Source organism: Sardina pilchardus, chromosome 12, assembly GCF_963854185.1.
Source record: "Sardina pilchardus chromosome 12, fSarPil1.1, whole genome shotgun sequence".
Lineage (NCBI taxonomy): Eukaryota > Metazoa > Chordata > Actinopteri > Clupeiformes > Clupeidae > Sardina > Sardina pilchardus.
Genome location: NC_085005.1, coordinates 19,038,015 through 19,053,706, shown reverse-complemented (window position 1 = coordinate 19,053,706; position 15,692 = coordinate 19,038,015). Strand labels below are relative to the sequence as shown.

The following is a 15,692-nucleotide window of genomic DNA, read 5'->3' as shown; positions in this document are numbered from 1 at the left end:
TTTTTAAATTAGGGGCCTACAAGGGGTACTGTGCAACCCCCCTCAACCCCCCACCCCCACCCCTCCCACACACACACACACACACACACACACACAGTGCCATTGACCACGTGGGTAATGGAAAACACCAGGCTCCTAAGGGAGTCATGGCAAATTTGTAACAATTGTTCCAGAGGTCCCTACACAGGCACACATTTATTCACTTACTGAAACAATCCTTTATCAAAGGGGACCAACTTTTCCACAAGCCACGCCATTTGAAAAATGGTATTTTAATTGTACATGACCCAAACACAATTAAGTATGTTTGCGTGCCCCAACTGGATAAATATTCTCATGCTATGTCAGCCTACTTGCTGAATAAATAAAGATGCCAAATGCCGCATGGCCTGTTTAATTTAGATTTTCATTCATGACTGATATTGAGCCCCCCCCACCCCCACCCCCATTACCTAATCACACCTCATTCATTTTGTATGCAGTTGGGTGTGCTGTAAAAGCTGAATGGCGAATCTGGCCCAATAAAACCAGTTAAGTTGATGGGAATCTGGATGAGGCCTGTAGAAACCTGTTCCATTTCTAATACAGTTTATTACACTATTTAAAGAAATGGTTCATATAGTTAACTGTTTCCATTATGGTCCGGCTGTAAAAGTCAGCAAATGAAGACATTAAAACTAAAGCTTATCTTAATTAAAATAACAGTCCATTTGACTATACGGTTTCGTCACGTTTACAACTGTTTTCTATTGGTTCTTGCGTTAAGGCGTTAATCTTTTCAAGATTATTTCCATTCTCTGGAAAAGATAATGTCATCATATTATTTTAATCCTACTGAATCATAAGCCCCCCAAAATAGGTCTAGTAACTATGATCCACTATACAGAGTTACTGTATCTATTCTCACAAATAAAACAAAATAACGACCTATGGCTGTAGCTGACAAAGTTACAGTACTCTTGCAATGATTACACTTCTCTTTTGTTTTTTGACATAGACTACTACACCCTTTTCATCATTGATAATTCTGAGTACGGGTCAAAATATGATATTATAAAAAGTAAATGCCTAAAGTTTACCTAAACATGTTTCGGTGCTAAACAAATATACCTTAAAATGGCAAACAAGGGGGGAGCTGTTACACAAGCAGCAGAACCTGTACTACACACAGGTATGAGTGCCCACAGGGACCCACTCTCTCTCTCTCTCTCTCTGTCTCTCTCTCTTCCCCCTCTTTCTCTCTCCCTGTCTCTCTCCCTTTCTCTCTCCTCTCTCTCTCTCTATCTCTCCGCCCCCCCTCTCTCGCTTTCTCTATCTCTCTCTACCCCCTCTCTCTCTCCGTCTCTCTCCCTTTTTCTCTCCTCTCTCTCTTTCTCTGTCTCTCTGTCTCTCCGCCCCCCTCTCTCTCTCTCCCTCTCTCTACCTCTCTCTCTCTCTGTCTCTCTCCCTCTCTCTCTCTGTCTCTCCGTCCCCCCCTCTCTCTACCTCTCTCTCTCTCCTCCTCTCTCTCTCTCTCTCTGTAAAACTTCTCCGTTGCCTTGTGGTCAAGACTCACTTCTGAATGCCGGCCAGCGCCTCCTGGCTGTCCCCCTCCAGCTGTGAGCGCAGCTCCTCCGCGGTCTTGTCCACGACGCCGCCGCAGCTTCCGTGGTCCTCGCGGACGCCCGCGATGTTCTCCTCGATGACGTCCTGGTAGCGCTGCTCGCCCATCTCGGCGCCTACGTACTGCGCCAGGTTCTCCACCACCGCCTGGTTGCCGTGCTGGACGGCCTTCAGGTAGGTCACCTCGTCGCGGTAGGCCTTCACCTGCCGCGCCCACGCCGCGCCGGTGTGGAAGTTGACCGTGCACGCGTCTTTGGCGCGTTTTCCCCCTTTCTCCTCCTCTTCCTCCTCGTCCAGCACAAAGGCCTCGAAAAATGGCGGCGGCCAGCTTCCGCCGCCGGCGCTCCGGACGGGGTCGTCGCCGACTTCCCGCGAGGTCGCGGGGTCGGCGGACTCGGCGGTGGCGTTGCTGGCGAAGACCAGCTTCGGCCGCTCCTCCTCCTCGGCCCCCGACCCCCACTCGCCGTCTCCGCTCTGCGTGCGGACGCACGTCAGCAGGAGGGCAAAGGTCAAGCCGCCACGGGTCCACTGCAGCCACATCGTGACCCTGCGGAACAGGAAGCCATAGGCATAGAGAGAGGAAGTGAGCGAGTGACCTTACGACCTCTCTCCTTCTTAGCGAGTGATAAATGAGGTCCCTGGAGATGACTGGAGAGGCACTGAGAATGTTTTTCCCATGATTCTCTGGTTTAGGTCTAGTTGAGATCAGGCCCAGCTCTGGCCCTCGTGTGGCATATACCATGTCCTCTGAATAAGAGATTTATGGGTCTCCTTGACATGAAGGAGAGCCATGTGAGCTCTTTCCCAGACAGTCATCAGGCTCTGGCGCAGACCTGGCCTTGACCTGGCTCACATCTGGCAATCGCCCCACTACCTGGGAAACTACTCAGCCAGCCCACCTCATCTCCAGGAGACACATACATCATATCGCTTCACTTACACAACTGACCGGCTGTGGACCGGATCGCCCACAGGTCACAAGTGATGACAAGGTCATTTGATTTTTATTCCAGGTCTAGGCCCTCGTCTTCGGCTTGGACTGACCGATAAAAAACCCCGTCCCAAACAGCTTAGTCTGGCTCACACTCTGGCTCATTCACAGTGGTGATCAATAAGCTTTATCCCTATCAAATAAATAAATAGAATCACAGGCAGACCTGTCACAGAGTTCACCGATATCTGAGCTTAGCCCATTGCTCGCTGCTGCCAGTGACTATGCCAGACATAATGGCGGGCCCGTGGTTCCAAGCTGTGACTCATCTTGAGCTCTGAAATGTTTTTTTGATTTGCCATTCCAACGCTGCCCTAACAGTCCATTAGATATAAGTATGGTGTGAATTTGCAACGCCGAAGAAAACTTTGGCCAATTTGCAACCGTTAATCCTGCTTGGCCAAAAACACACAGATACATGAACTGCAGATGAAACACACACACACACACACACTCTCTCTCTCTCTCTCACACACACACACACACACTCTCTCTCATACACACACAAACACACACTCTCTCTCACACACACGCACACAAACACAGCTGCTAGTTCACTGCTTTGTTTCTCCCTATAGTCAGGATTCCAACCCACCACTGCAAACCCATTTCACGTTCGTCTTCTAACAAGGCTATAATGAGGTCCTTTGTGGAGAAACCCCTAGAAGACATGCAGACCTCATTTCCTGTGCCCTTATCTAGCGGCTAGCTCTCCCTCTGGATGACGCACACACATGCACACACACGCACACACACGCGGTTATCTGTCTCTTGACTTCCCTTTGCGTCTGCACACTGCAGGTATCTCCTCAAAGCTGGCGTATAAGGGCTTTGTTGGCCCCTCGACTTTGACATCCACGGCTGGAGTCTCTGTGTTCTGGTCGGAGACAAAGGGCGGCTACAACTGCCTGAGAGATGATCTCATGCCGACATACGACAGACACAAAGGCTGTATTCAGTGGGCTCCTTCTGACCGAGCCGCACTTCGCTCAGCAGCTCCGCTGTCTGCTTTTCAACGCTGAAACTCATCCCGGGTTTTTCACCGCAGAAAACTATTCCTGAGTGCTTTTTTTCCCTCCACCACAGAAATGAGAGTACCCCTGTGCTGTGGTGTGGTGTGGTATGCATGCGTGTGTGTGTGTGTGTGTGTGTGTGTGTGTGTGTGTGTGTGTCTCTGTGTGTGTGTGTGTGTGTGTGTGTGTATGTGTGGGTGTGTGGTGGGGGGAGGCAGGAGGCATGTCATAGATGAAGGCAGACGTAGGGTGTTTGGACAGACACGTTTGGCTTGTTGTGATGTACGATGACTGGAACTGAGGGCCTCAGAGGCCGCAATGGGGGCCAGGGAGGGAGGACATGTTATGGCATGACGTGGCTTGTCAACAGCCAATGAGTGAAAATGAGGTGTGGAATGTAGGGATGGATGCATGTATGGATGGAGTTGGAGTTCAAATGAGATGAGGTGAAATGAGGTAGTGGTGTGTAGAAAGTTAAGGGGGGTACACTACACACATAAAGATTTGATAAATCTCAACTGATTTATTTTTTATATGTGAGAGAAGAGAACCCACGCATGCCCTCGGAACACCCCACACATTAAAGGATTTCTAGTCACAAATATTGAACATTTAATATTTACGATGATCGGTGCAGAATGTTTTCCGGTGTGTCATAAAGGCTATAGCATTTTGACTCATCACACCACACACTACAAGAGAATCTCATAGGACAATCTTCAGAGTTTAAGATGATCGGCCGTTGACTGTCTTTGGTCGGAAGTGGGGAAGTTGGGGCAAAATCAGCCCGATTATCTTTATGTGTATACCCCCTTAAAACGATGGCAGAGAACATTCACCTTCAGTGACAGTAAAAGTTTGGAAAGTATGTCCAATATAATGTCACGGCCCTCTGCTATGCAGAAATGAAGCTGAAATGGTTCATGTTTTCAATGTTTCAATGTTTTCACACATAGACTACTGTATGTCAGTAGTCTATTGGCAGATGACAATGAACTGTGCCACTGTGGAATCATTTTTAGCCCTGATCTGGCCTGAAAGAGGGTCAAATTCCTTTCATCCTCTCCTCCGATCCATGAAGGCAGATAATGTTCAGACACTTCACATACATCAGTTATCTATTGCCAGATAACGACTGAACAAAGCCTTCTTTAATCTGATTAGGATCAGATCCATTCTGTGGTGTGTGTGTGTCCTCGACCCAAAAGGGGTTTGTTGGGCTGTGGTGTGGTGTGGTAGGAGGAGAGTTCAGCAGTGAAGGGACAGTCAGACTCGGGGAGTGTTCGTAAAGATGATTATAGCCTGTCGTCTATTTCTGCAGAACATTTTATCTGAATTTTTTTTGTGTAAAAATTCCGCATTGTTAGACGGAAAACCCTTCGTCCGACATCCACGTACATTCGTTCACTGAGAACTACCCCCCTCAGATCATTTTCTAAAGTTTTCCGGTGAACTCACAATGAACACATACACAGTTTGAAAACATGCCTGAACGTTTGCTTTTGTTTGCTATTTTAAAACACACCCCTGTTTTTCAGGTCCCACATCTGTCTGTGCTGTGATGTATGCTAATTGACTCCAAGAAGGGGTTCAAGGCCATTCAGGGTCCCACAGAGAACACATAATGTTGTGTGTCGTGGTACGTTTAGGGAGTTTTTGACATCTGGTAGACGTAAATGATCCGGAGGTAGTGAGCCTGTGGATGTCCATTTAGTCTATTCCAGACTAGTAGCAGACCGTGGGCTGAATCCAGCCTTGCACTTGTGTGATTTAGTGCCAGGGCTGTTGCGCTCGTCTCGGAGTTGAGATGTATTCTTCTAACTGAGTCGGAGGGTCTCCGAGGCCACCCGGGGGTCCGTGGTGAGCGGAGTGTGTTGTGTGTGTGTGTGTGTGTGTGTGTGTGTGTGTGTGTGTGTGTGTGTGTGTGTGTGTGTGTGTGTGTGTTCTGTGCTATGCTGTGGTGGTGCGTATGGGTAGTTTTCAGTGTCTGGGAGAGTTTTGGGGAGGAAAAGCTGTACAAAAGCCAAAAGAGCAGCTGTTTGTTTAGTTGGACACACATGAATAATGAGCCCCCCCTCCCTCCCCCTCACACACACACATAAACATACAGACACACTAACACCCCCCCCCCTCGCGGCCCACACACACACACACACACACACACACACACACACACACACACACACTCTTTAACCCCTCAGCCCCAGAATCCCAAGCTCAGTTTTCAGCCGTGGTCCTGACCACTGTAGCATGCAGAATCCCATCTGCTTGGGAAATCTCTGCTGATGCTTTCAACAAAAGGCGGATTTTCAGGGGGCATTATTGCTCCAGGAACGTAGATCAAACAAATAACGGCTGGCTTTGAGGATCGTGTATATGTGTGTAATGTATGTGTGTATGTGTGTGTGTGTGTGTGTGTGTGTGTGTGTGTGTGTGTGTGTGTGTGTGTGTGTGTGTGTGTGTGTGTGTGTGTGTGTGTGTGTGTGTGTGTGTGTGTGTGTGTGCGCGCGCGTGCGGTGGGAGGTTGACAACAGGGTTTTCAGGAAATATGGTTTGCTGACAGACAACGTCAAACATTATCTAAGATCCAGCATGAAAGGCCTTCAGTTATATCTTTAGGACTCCTTTTTTTGCAAAGTGTTCACTCGCAAATCCCATTATTCTGCTATTTATTACTTAAGATGAATGGCGCTCTCTTGGGCTTCCTATTACCAGCTGCTCTATCAGTTATACTTGGGAGAGGATGACTTGGCAATGGCTCTGAGATACTTTGCCAAAGTTGGCATTACATTTAAACATTAATATTGTATTAGTCCTCTGATTTACAGAGCTGGTGTACCTCATCATCAATAAAGGTGTCTCGAGTGCTCTCTGAAGGCACAGTAAATCAGGCCGGCGGGAACACAGTTCGGAGACAGAAGCTGTCGGTGGCGGTGTGTGAAAAAGAAAGCAGAAGGGAGAACGTTGAATAATGAAAAAGGTGGAGTGTGCTTAGTACAGTGTCTGACAGATTCAGATGCGGAGAGTGTATGCATTGTCACTCACTCATTTTACTCATACACACACACTCTCACTCCCTTAATCACACAAACACACATGCAAACACGCACACACACACACACACACACATACGCACACACACACACACACACACACACAGACACGCATGCACGCACACACACACACACATACTCAACTCTTTTGTTATCTCTCATTTACACACACACACACACATACAAACACCCACACACGCGCGTGCGCGCACACACACACACACACACAAATAAAGTATACACACATAGCCTACTTTACTCGTTCATTATCTCTCTCACACAGACACACACATACACACACACACAAACATAAAACACACACACTCACTCTCTCACACACACACACACACACACACACACACACACACACACACACTCACACTCACACTCCTTCATGTTATTCCATCCTCACCACAGATCGGTTCCCCACTCTCTGTCTGGATATGTGTTTGTAATGTGATCTGCGTCGGTGAGCGAGAGGACCACCGTTTTCCACCGTTTTCCACCGTCTGAGCCCTTCTGGGTTTTGTGGCGAGAGCAAAAGAATGTACGTCAGAAAAAAAGGGTCTACTTTTTATCAACTACGCTTAGTGCTGCTCCGTAAAACTGAGATGAAGTCCACTGTCTCTCTGAACACTTAGCACTGGAAATCATCCAGCTTTTTGTGAGAGCTGGCTAAACTGCTGAATGTCAAATGTTCAACTTGGCACTGGAGGATATGCCCTTTTAGGGCCATATTCATCCATATACACACACTCTTACAGTAAGTAAGAACCATGTATCTATACATATGCATCCTTCATCATGGTACAGCCCTGATGAAGGCTGTAGGGCCGATACGCGTTGGTGTTTTTTAAAGCCTATAGCCCAACAATAAAGTTTTTGGATAATTTTTTGGAAACCTCTGTGCCTGGACCTGGCAGTAGCGCTCTACTAAACTTTTTTTTCTCTAACTACATGCTTGTTTATGTATTGTATACAATATATCAATAAATACAATGTACAGTATAGTGCATAACACAATCCATTGTGAACGTTATTGTCATTGGGCTGATAATCACTGTAAGTCTATATAAGTATACATTGTTGTAGTGTACACTGTTGTTACATTGTAATGGGCTTTTGCTATTAGCGTTGTCTTTAGTGGAAGAGCCATGACCCTGTTGTGGTGGACTCTCGCACCCATACGAGGCTGTCCGCTGTGGGCCACTCTCTCTCCCCTCATCTCCTGGTTCTGATTAGCAGAGACGGTGACCTCACATGCTTCCTGGAGGCCGAGGGAGCTCAAAGTAAACAGCGTCCGTTACGTGGCTGACAGGCTCACCACGAGGGCCCGTGTAGCGCGGCGATAACGGGAAGCTCATTTCATTTGACTGACACTCCTGTGTCCGCCGCGTTCAGGCCTGATATCATCTAAGGCTCCAGTAGACAGGAATGTCAGCGGTGAATATACAGACACTTTGCTTACACGTGCTCACACGTGGTACAAATAAAGTGGAATAGCTTAAAAGACGTAGTAGCACAAAAGTTACTTTTAACAGCACAAATCAGCACAGACGATTGAGACTATTTTGGGGAATGTTGTACATTGGGCGGCTGAGTGACGTCACTGGCCAGAAAATGTAAAGTTTAATTACTTAAAACCCTTAACAGCACAAACGTTCCTTTTTACCGCAGAAACAAAGCACAAACGTATAGCAGTGTTTGTAATCATTTTTTAATAACATGGGGGGCCAGCTTAGCGCTCATCTTTCTTACTGGCACAGGCTTCAATGACAAGAAATGTTTACTGTAAGAAATGGGTTGCTATGGAATTCAATTAAATATATTACATAAATATTTTATGTTAGTAGTACTATGGTTGTTATTTTTGTCATTGTTTTCTTTTTCAATGGCTGTTGTTTATTGGAGCAGATTTGTGCCATTGTTTTCTTTTTCAATGGCTGTTGTTTATTGGAGCAGATTTGCTTGTCTTGACAGTTGACCAATGACTGTCTTCTGCACGTAGGTGTGAGAGAGCCTCATTATGAAGAGTCATGCCTCTGCAACATTTGGCTGACTTTGAGTTATTAAGTTGTTTGTGTTTATTCTAGTGAATGTTCTAGCCCTGTTCATTAATCCAGCTTCATGCTTGTTCTTTTATGTAATCCTGAAAACAATCATGGCCTTTTTTTGTTCACTAAATATCATCAACAAGGTCTAATAGAAATATTGTTTGACGTGAATGAACTACCTCTTCTCTGGACCCCCTGCCCCCCCCCCCCCCCCCCCCCCCTCTCTCTCTCTCTCTCTCTCTCTCTCTCTCTCTCAAAAGGTCATTATTAAGCCTGTTAGAAAATATCATGAGCACTACTGACATTCACAGCTCTAGATGGGAGTTAGGATAAAATTCAACAGAGATGTTTTTGTTACTGTGAATGACTGCTCCTCTGCCTACCTCTTCATCATGGTGACCTTAAAACCATTTTAAAATGCCATATTGTGTCACATTCGATACACAAATCACCCGCCAGCCAAGGGACACAACTTTGAGTTGAACACTTGAGCGGGGAGGGTGTGTGTGTGTGTGTGTGTGTGTGTGTGTGTGTGTGTGTGTGTGTGTGTTTGTGTGTGTGTGTGTGTGTGTGCGTGTGCGTGTGTGTGTGGGGGGGGGGGCGGGGCGGGGGGGGGGGTCGCTTCATCACTTCATCATACTCTGACAGTTTCATTCATCATGATGATATGAGGATTGGAGGGATTGCACTGGCCGGTTTTGATTATTAGAGAGAATACATCTGCACCCCATACTCCCCAACCCGCCCCTGCCCCCACCCCTGTATTTCACACCATAAATTCGGCCACAAGCCCTCATATGTACTTAGCACGCCCATTCTCTGACCTACAGCTCTGCGGTCAGCAGTGAGGACACAGATGCTGTGTAAATGAAATCTCTCTGATGACCCGACCCTTGACTAATTGCTAGATAGTTATAGGCCTTGTCATTAGATGATGACCTTGTACTGAGGAGTTTGATTCCAACACGCTATATATCCGTTTTTAAAGACATTAAAAAGTCATGTTATTTAATTCTGTATTCCAGGAAATATCAATCAAATTACAGTTGTGTTGTTTTGATTGGGTAAAGATAAATCAAATAACAACATCCAAAACACATTTCTACTGAAATTACTGAGAAAACAAATTGTAAATAAAAAAACAGATTTATGCTAAAATCATTAAAATGGTGAATACAGCGTTTTGGAACCAAACTCTTCAGTTAAATGTTGTGGTTCGTCACGTGGTTGACATGCCATCATCCACAGTCTGGCTTTAAATATGTAAAAACGTCTGGCTGGAGAGTAGACTTTCACATTTCAGTCTGAAACAAACTGTCACACTGCTATTACAAGGCTATAATTATCTCTGATACACAGCCCATGAACTCTGGTTCATTGAGTTGAAATGCTCTGTGTCGACAAGATTGCATCACAAGTACAGTTTGGATTCCTACAATAACACTCAAGCTCTACGTGACTATATGAGTAACCATATGGATGTAATTTGGTCCTTCAGCAACTTTCTGTTCAATATTTTAAAAATGTCAGTTTTCAGTGTCATTTCACATTAACCACACATACAGTAATCTGGTGCCATGTTTTGAAGTATAATTGGCTGAATATGATGTGTTGTACTTCATATTATATGATAATGACTGAATATCATAATTGATGTTCTTAGTGTTGTTTTAATGTGCAGTATTACTGTTAAATGTTATTATTATAATGTTATAGGCCCCTCTGGATGAAAGCATCTGCTTAATACCATGACCATAACTATTATATGGTAATCAAAACACAATAGATCCTCTGATCAAATCCCATCACCATCTGCTGCAACTTGGACCCCAAGGCTGAATCAAGAGAAACCACCTCAGAAGAGCCACCCACCCCAACACACCGCACCCAGCCTAAACAACTATCAGAAGTGTTTACTCTCTGCAACTATCAGAAGTGTTTACTCTCTGCTTACCCAAGTCCCACTCAGTCTCCGAAGTTCGGTCTTGCTTGTCTGTGGAGTCTCCGAACTTTTGACTGACAACTCCTCATCCAGCTGCAGACAGAGGCAGCGCAAAACATCCACACCAGCAGTGACGGCGGCAGTGGTAGTGGCGGCGCTAACAGCAACGGGAGCAGCATTCCCTCCTCCCTGGCTCTGGAAGCCAAAAAAAAAAAAAACAGGATCTGGGTTTGGCTGGGGAATGTTGAAGCCTGCCTGCACTGCACTCCTGTCTGCTGGTAGCCCCTGGAAAGGGGAAGGGGAGGGGATATTCGTAGAAAAAGAGAAAAAAGGGGGAAGAAAACTCAATGGATTTCTTTCTCTTGCGGTGGAGAGCAGGAGCATAGAGGGGTGAGTGGGTGGAGGGGGGGGGGGGGGGGGTTTAAGGGGGGTGAGCGAGATGGCGGGGGGACTAATCTAGTTCACATATGTTCCCTCTGATGAAGTACAAACACGTTGCCAAGTTAGGGTCACACCCCCCCCCCCCTACCCCCACCACCCATTTCACAATGGCCAGGAAAAAGCAGCTCTCACACGCTGTGTGAGGTGGCAGGATTTAGCGAGGGTCTCAGACAGTAAATCCACCCAATATCCAAAGGTGCGTTTGGCAACAGTAAAGGATCTGGACTTTCCAAGAAAAAGCCTCAACACTGCTGGGTTTATTATTATCGCTCTTGTTTGGGAACCTGTTGGCTCAGAAACGGTTAAAAAAAGAGAGACATTTTAATGGTTCCTCCAGCGTTTCCTTGGAATCACCCTAAATGTCACTGATGTTAAGTCCTTAAGTGGTGAAGCAAAAACCAAGAAAACTGAAGTAATCGCATAACTGTGGCATTGCATTTTTAAAACGATGATTTTTTTTTTTTTTCAACGGGGTTTTTGTTGGGAGAGACACATTTTGAGACCTGTGCCATTGTAACAGGTTTAGTGCTTCCACTTGCCCCTGTAATGTTGTAATGGTGTTCTGCACCTTTAAGAAAATGGTTGGTATGGGAACGAGGCGTTCTGCTCTTCCCAGTTCATCTTGCCCGCGCAAGTGGTAGGTTGTGAGTTTTACACACTGGAGAAAATTTATGATATTTTAATACTTTTAATTGCATATATATCCTTTATCTCAATCTACATGTACCTAGAATTCGATTTTCATTAAGTGAGAACAGAACTATGTGTTTATGACTGTCCAGTAAATAGACTGTTGGTTTGTAAAGTGTACAGTATATTCCATGTATGCTAACAGTGACTCTATACTTTGAATGGCATTCTCGCCAGGTTGGACAGTCGTGTGATACAACTTTGTTGTCCATCTTCAGGTACATGTTTGTTTTTATGAATATATCTAGTTGTGCCCCAGTTCATCTTGCCCGCGCAAGTGGTTGGACAGTCGTGTGATACAACTTTGTTGTCCATCTTCAGAATAATAAAACCCTCGACTGGGAGTTCGTGTCTGCTGTGCTATTTACAACACAACGCATACAACTGTTACATTGGTGCCGTGACGGTCTTCTTGTGCATGCCGGACGTCGATGTGGAGGGATATCGTCGTCGCTGGAGCTGACAAGAATCGCCGAGGTTGCTTGTTTCAATGTGGTACAGATAGCTAGGCTAGTCACACGTTTCTGAATCTGTATTTCCATGTCATTGTCAGATATCTCATTTTCTCTTAATGAATCTGTACATTGTCTTCTGTAAAATCAATGAGCCTCAGAGGACGTTCAGGGTTTTAGAGTCAAAGTTACTTCCAGTGGTCGATTGTTTATGTTTTATAACGTTCCTATAGCCTACTGTAGACTTACATTTGCATCTGCGGTTTTGAGTTTGGCCACACGGTGGCAGTATTGTTTTTGATCCTGGCAAATACCAAACGGAATAGTATTTAGCAGATTAAGTTAATTCAGTTAACTGAGTAAAACTTTGCCTACTTTTATGTCTTATCTGAAGTATATGCTGTTAGTTTAAAGACAAGGTTTTTTTTTGCATAGCATTTTGTTGTTGTTTTGTTTTCACTTTACTTAACAAAAACTGCACTGACCCATGATGGATAGTCCGGGTGATATTGGTAGGGGTAAGGGTATTGGTTGGATTGTCAGTAGGGGTAAGGGGTTGAGTCCGCTGCCTAGATTTCCCGGGTTAGGAGACCAGGCTACTGTAACGCAGCCTTTTACCTCCACACCAATTCAAGACTCTATTTCACGACAGACACACAGCGCAAATGAAAACACACCTCACTCTGTTGGCTCTGGGCCAGCCTCACCGTTGGGAAACAGGGAGGTTTCAGTCGACATACTGGCCGATATAGTTGAGCGGGTGGGACAGTCCATTGGTGAAAGTATTGTGGCCTGTTTAGGAGCGGCCAAAGTGATGGATGACACACCGGGCTCTCAACTTAATAGTAGGCCTGGGGAGGTTTCCAGCATGGGCTTGGTGCTGAAATCTGATGTGAAGGCGCCAGGGTTTTTCAGGGGAGATGGTTCAGAGAAGTGTACAGTGCAGGAGTGGGAAGAGCTTATGGTGGTTTATATGCGCAAGAAGGGTTTTAGCGCACAGGAGCAGTCTGAGGAAGTGATGAGTAAGATCATGGGGCGGGCACGTGATGTTGTCAGAGTTGGCTTACGTAGCGACGCTAAAATAGATCTAAGTCAAGGCCCGGGCCCGGTTTTTGATATTCTGAAACAACATTTTAGTGACGTAGTTTACTCTGACATGCCATTAGCAGACTTTTACTCAACATTCCCTCTGACTGGGGAGAAACCTTTTGACTATTGGATTAGGCTGAACAGGGCAATTGACGTAGCAGAGGACTGTGTCAGGAGGCAGGGCAAGAAACTAGAAGATCCTGCTCGTGAAGTAACCGCTATGTTTATCCGACATTGCCCCGACCCTGGACTGTGTCTGATTTTCAAGTGCAAACCCTTGCATCAGTGGACTGCTGGTGAGGTGCATGAGAGACTAGAGGAGCATCAGAGGGAGAGCAGAGCCAAGCATCTTTCGTGTTCTCCGGTGACCATCTCGACACTGAAGCAGGAAGTGTCTTCTCCAATGATTTCGCCTAAAGCCAAGCCTGTACCAGTGGCCCAACCAGAGCCAGTCATCGAGCCTGCTCCAGTGATAGCTGCTTCTCACAATCCATCCGAGCCAATGGCCCGAGTCATCGCACTGCTGGAGCGAGTTCTTGAACAGAGGCCACAACAGATGGTGGGTAGTCCTGGTTTTCATTCACAACAGAGGTTTAGGCGTAGGGTGACCCCGTCTTTGCCTTGCTCAGTGTGTGGGGAGGCAAGCCACAGCACGATACAACACTGTCGTGAGAACAATCTGTGTTTCCTCTGCCACGTCCCTGGTCATACTCGGGCATTATGCCCACAGGCCCCAGCGCCAGGGCAGGTTCCCCTGACATCAGGACTCGCACCACAGGGCTCATCCAACCTGCAGGGAAAATAGATGGCCCACGCGGGGAGGGGACGAGTGATGGGCCTAATTATGTCCCCATGGATGACTGTGATGATGCGTTGTCTGTGTATTCGTGTGCATGTGCCTCTGAAGGGCCTGATGTGAAAGTGATCTATCAAAATATAAACAAGGTGGCTCCTAACGATGATTTGTTTTATACTTCTGTTTGTGTGAATGACGTGATGGAGCTGCAGGCAATGATTGACAGTGGTTCGATGGCTTGTACACTGACCTCAACAGCTGTGCCACGTCTGTGTGAAGCTGGTGTTCTGTCAAGTGACTCACTCCACCCAGTTGATGTAGTGCTTGTTGGATGTGGCGGCATGAAGACCAGAGCAGCAGGGGCATGTGACTTAGTTCTGACGGTGTTTGGCCATAAAGCCTCTGTTCCTGTTTTGATTGTGGATGGCCAAATTGATGATCTGATCATTGGTAGCAACTTTATTAAACATCTCATACATGTTATGAAAAATGATTGCTTTGAGAAACGGCGGGCAGTGTGTACTGCCGCCGAGGAGCGGCTTTTCTCGCTCTTGGCTAATGTGGAGAGGTGGCAGGGGAGCAATGTGCCAGACAAGGTAGGGACGCTGAGGCTGAAACAGGCGATTACTTTACAGCCTTTGCAAGAGCATTTAGTCTGGGCACGGCTCAAAGACTGTCAGTACATTGAAGCTGGCAGTGCTGTGGTCATTGAACCCACTCTTGCCCGCCCAAGACCGAGGAACATTCTCATAGGGAGAACTGTTGCAATCTTGAGAAATGATGGCTGGCTCCCAGTGAAGATTGTGAACCCGCTGGCCCGACCGGCAACACTGAGACGCAATGCCAAGGTGGCGGATGTTTTTCCCTGTGCAGCATTGGAGGATTTTGATTATACTGAGCAGATGGTGTCGTCAGTTTCAACTCCCATGCTGCAGGTTCAAACACTAAAGGTGGATGGTGATTCAATGGATGGCGGGAACAGCGCAGACAGCTTGACCATTAACAGTGGTCCAGAGTGCGGTGGAGCGGGGTGCACTGTGCTACGGGAACTGGGACTTGCAGACATAGACATTGACTCCCCCCAATTGACACATGAGGGTAGAGCCAAGTTGGTGCAGCTTATAGCTCGCTATGAGTCCGTCTTCTCAAGGCACAGGCTGGACTGTGGGAAAGCTACAGGATTTGTGCACAGGATCAGGCTGAGTGATGACAAACCCTTTCGATTGCCGTATCGACGGTTGTCACCTAATCATTATGGCAAGCTTAAGCAGGCTTTGAATGAGATGGAGGAGTGTGAGCTGATACGTAAGAGCAGCAGTGAATTTGCCTCCCCACTTGTGCTTGTCTGGAAAAAGTCAGGTGATTTACGTCTATGCACTGATTTCAGGTGGCTCAATGCCCGCACGATAAAAGACGCTCACCCCTTGCCACATCAAGCCGACGCTCTTGCAGCTCTGGGTGGGAATGCTTATTTCTCAACGATGGACTTGACATCTGGCTATTACAATGTGGAGGTTCATGAGGACGATAGGAGGTTTACAGCTTTTACTTCGCCATTTGGACTCTATG

General features: G+C 46.5%; 1 protein-coding gene across 1 annotated transcript in view; it reads right to left on the bottom strand.

Annotated features, from left to right (window-relative positions):
• si:ch211-142k18.1 (uncharacterized) overlaps window positions 1–10,796 on the bottom strand; it is a 12,467-nt gene extending 1,671 nt beyond the window's left edge. Inside the window, exons 1-2 of the mRNA XM_062550917.1 lie at window positions 10,668–10,796; window positions 1,556–2,149 (exon numbers count right to left, since the gene is read on the bottom strand). Of these exons, the coding sequence (XP_062406901.1) occupies window positions 1,556–2,142 (587 nt within the window). The 5' untranslated portion in view covers window positions 2,143–2,149; window positions 10,668–10,796. The remainder of the gene's footprint in view (window positions 1–1,555; window positions 2,150–10,667) is intronic.
• Between the last annotated feature and the right edge of the window lie 4,896 nt (window positions 10,797–15,692).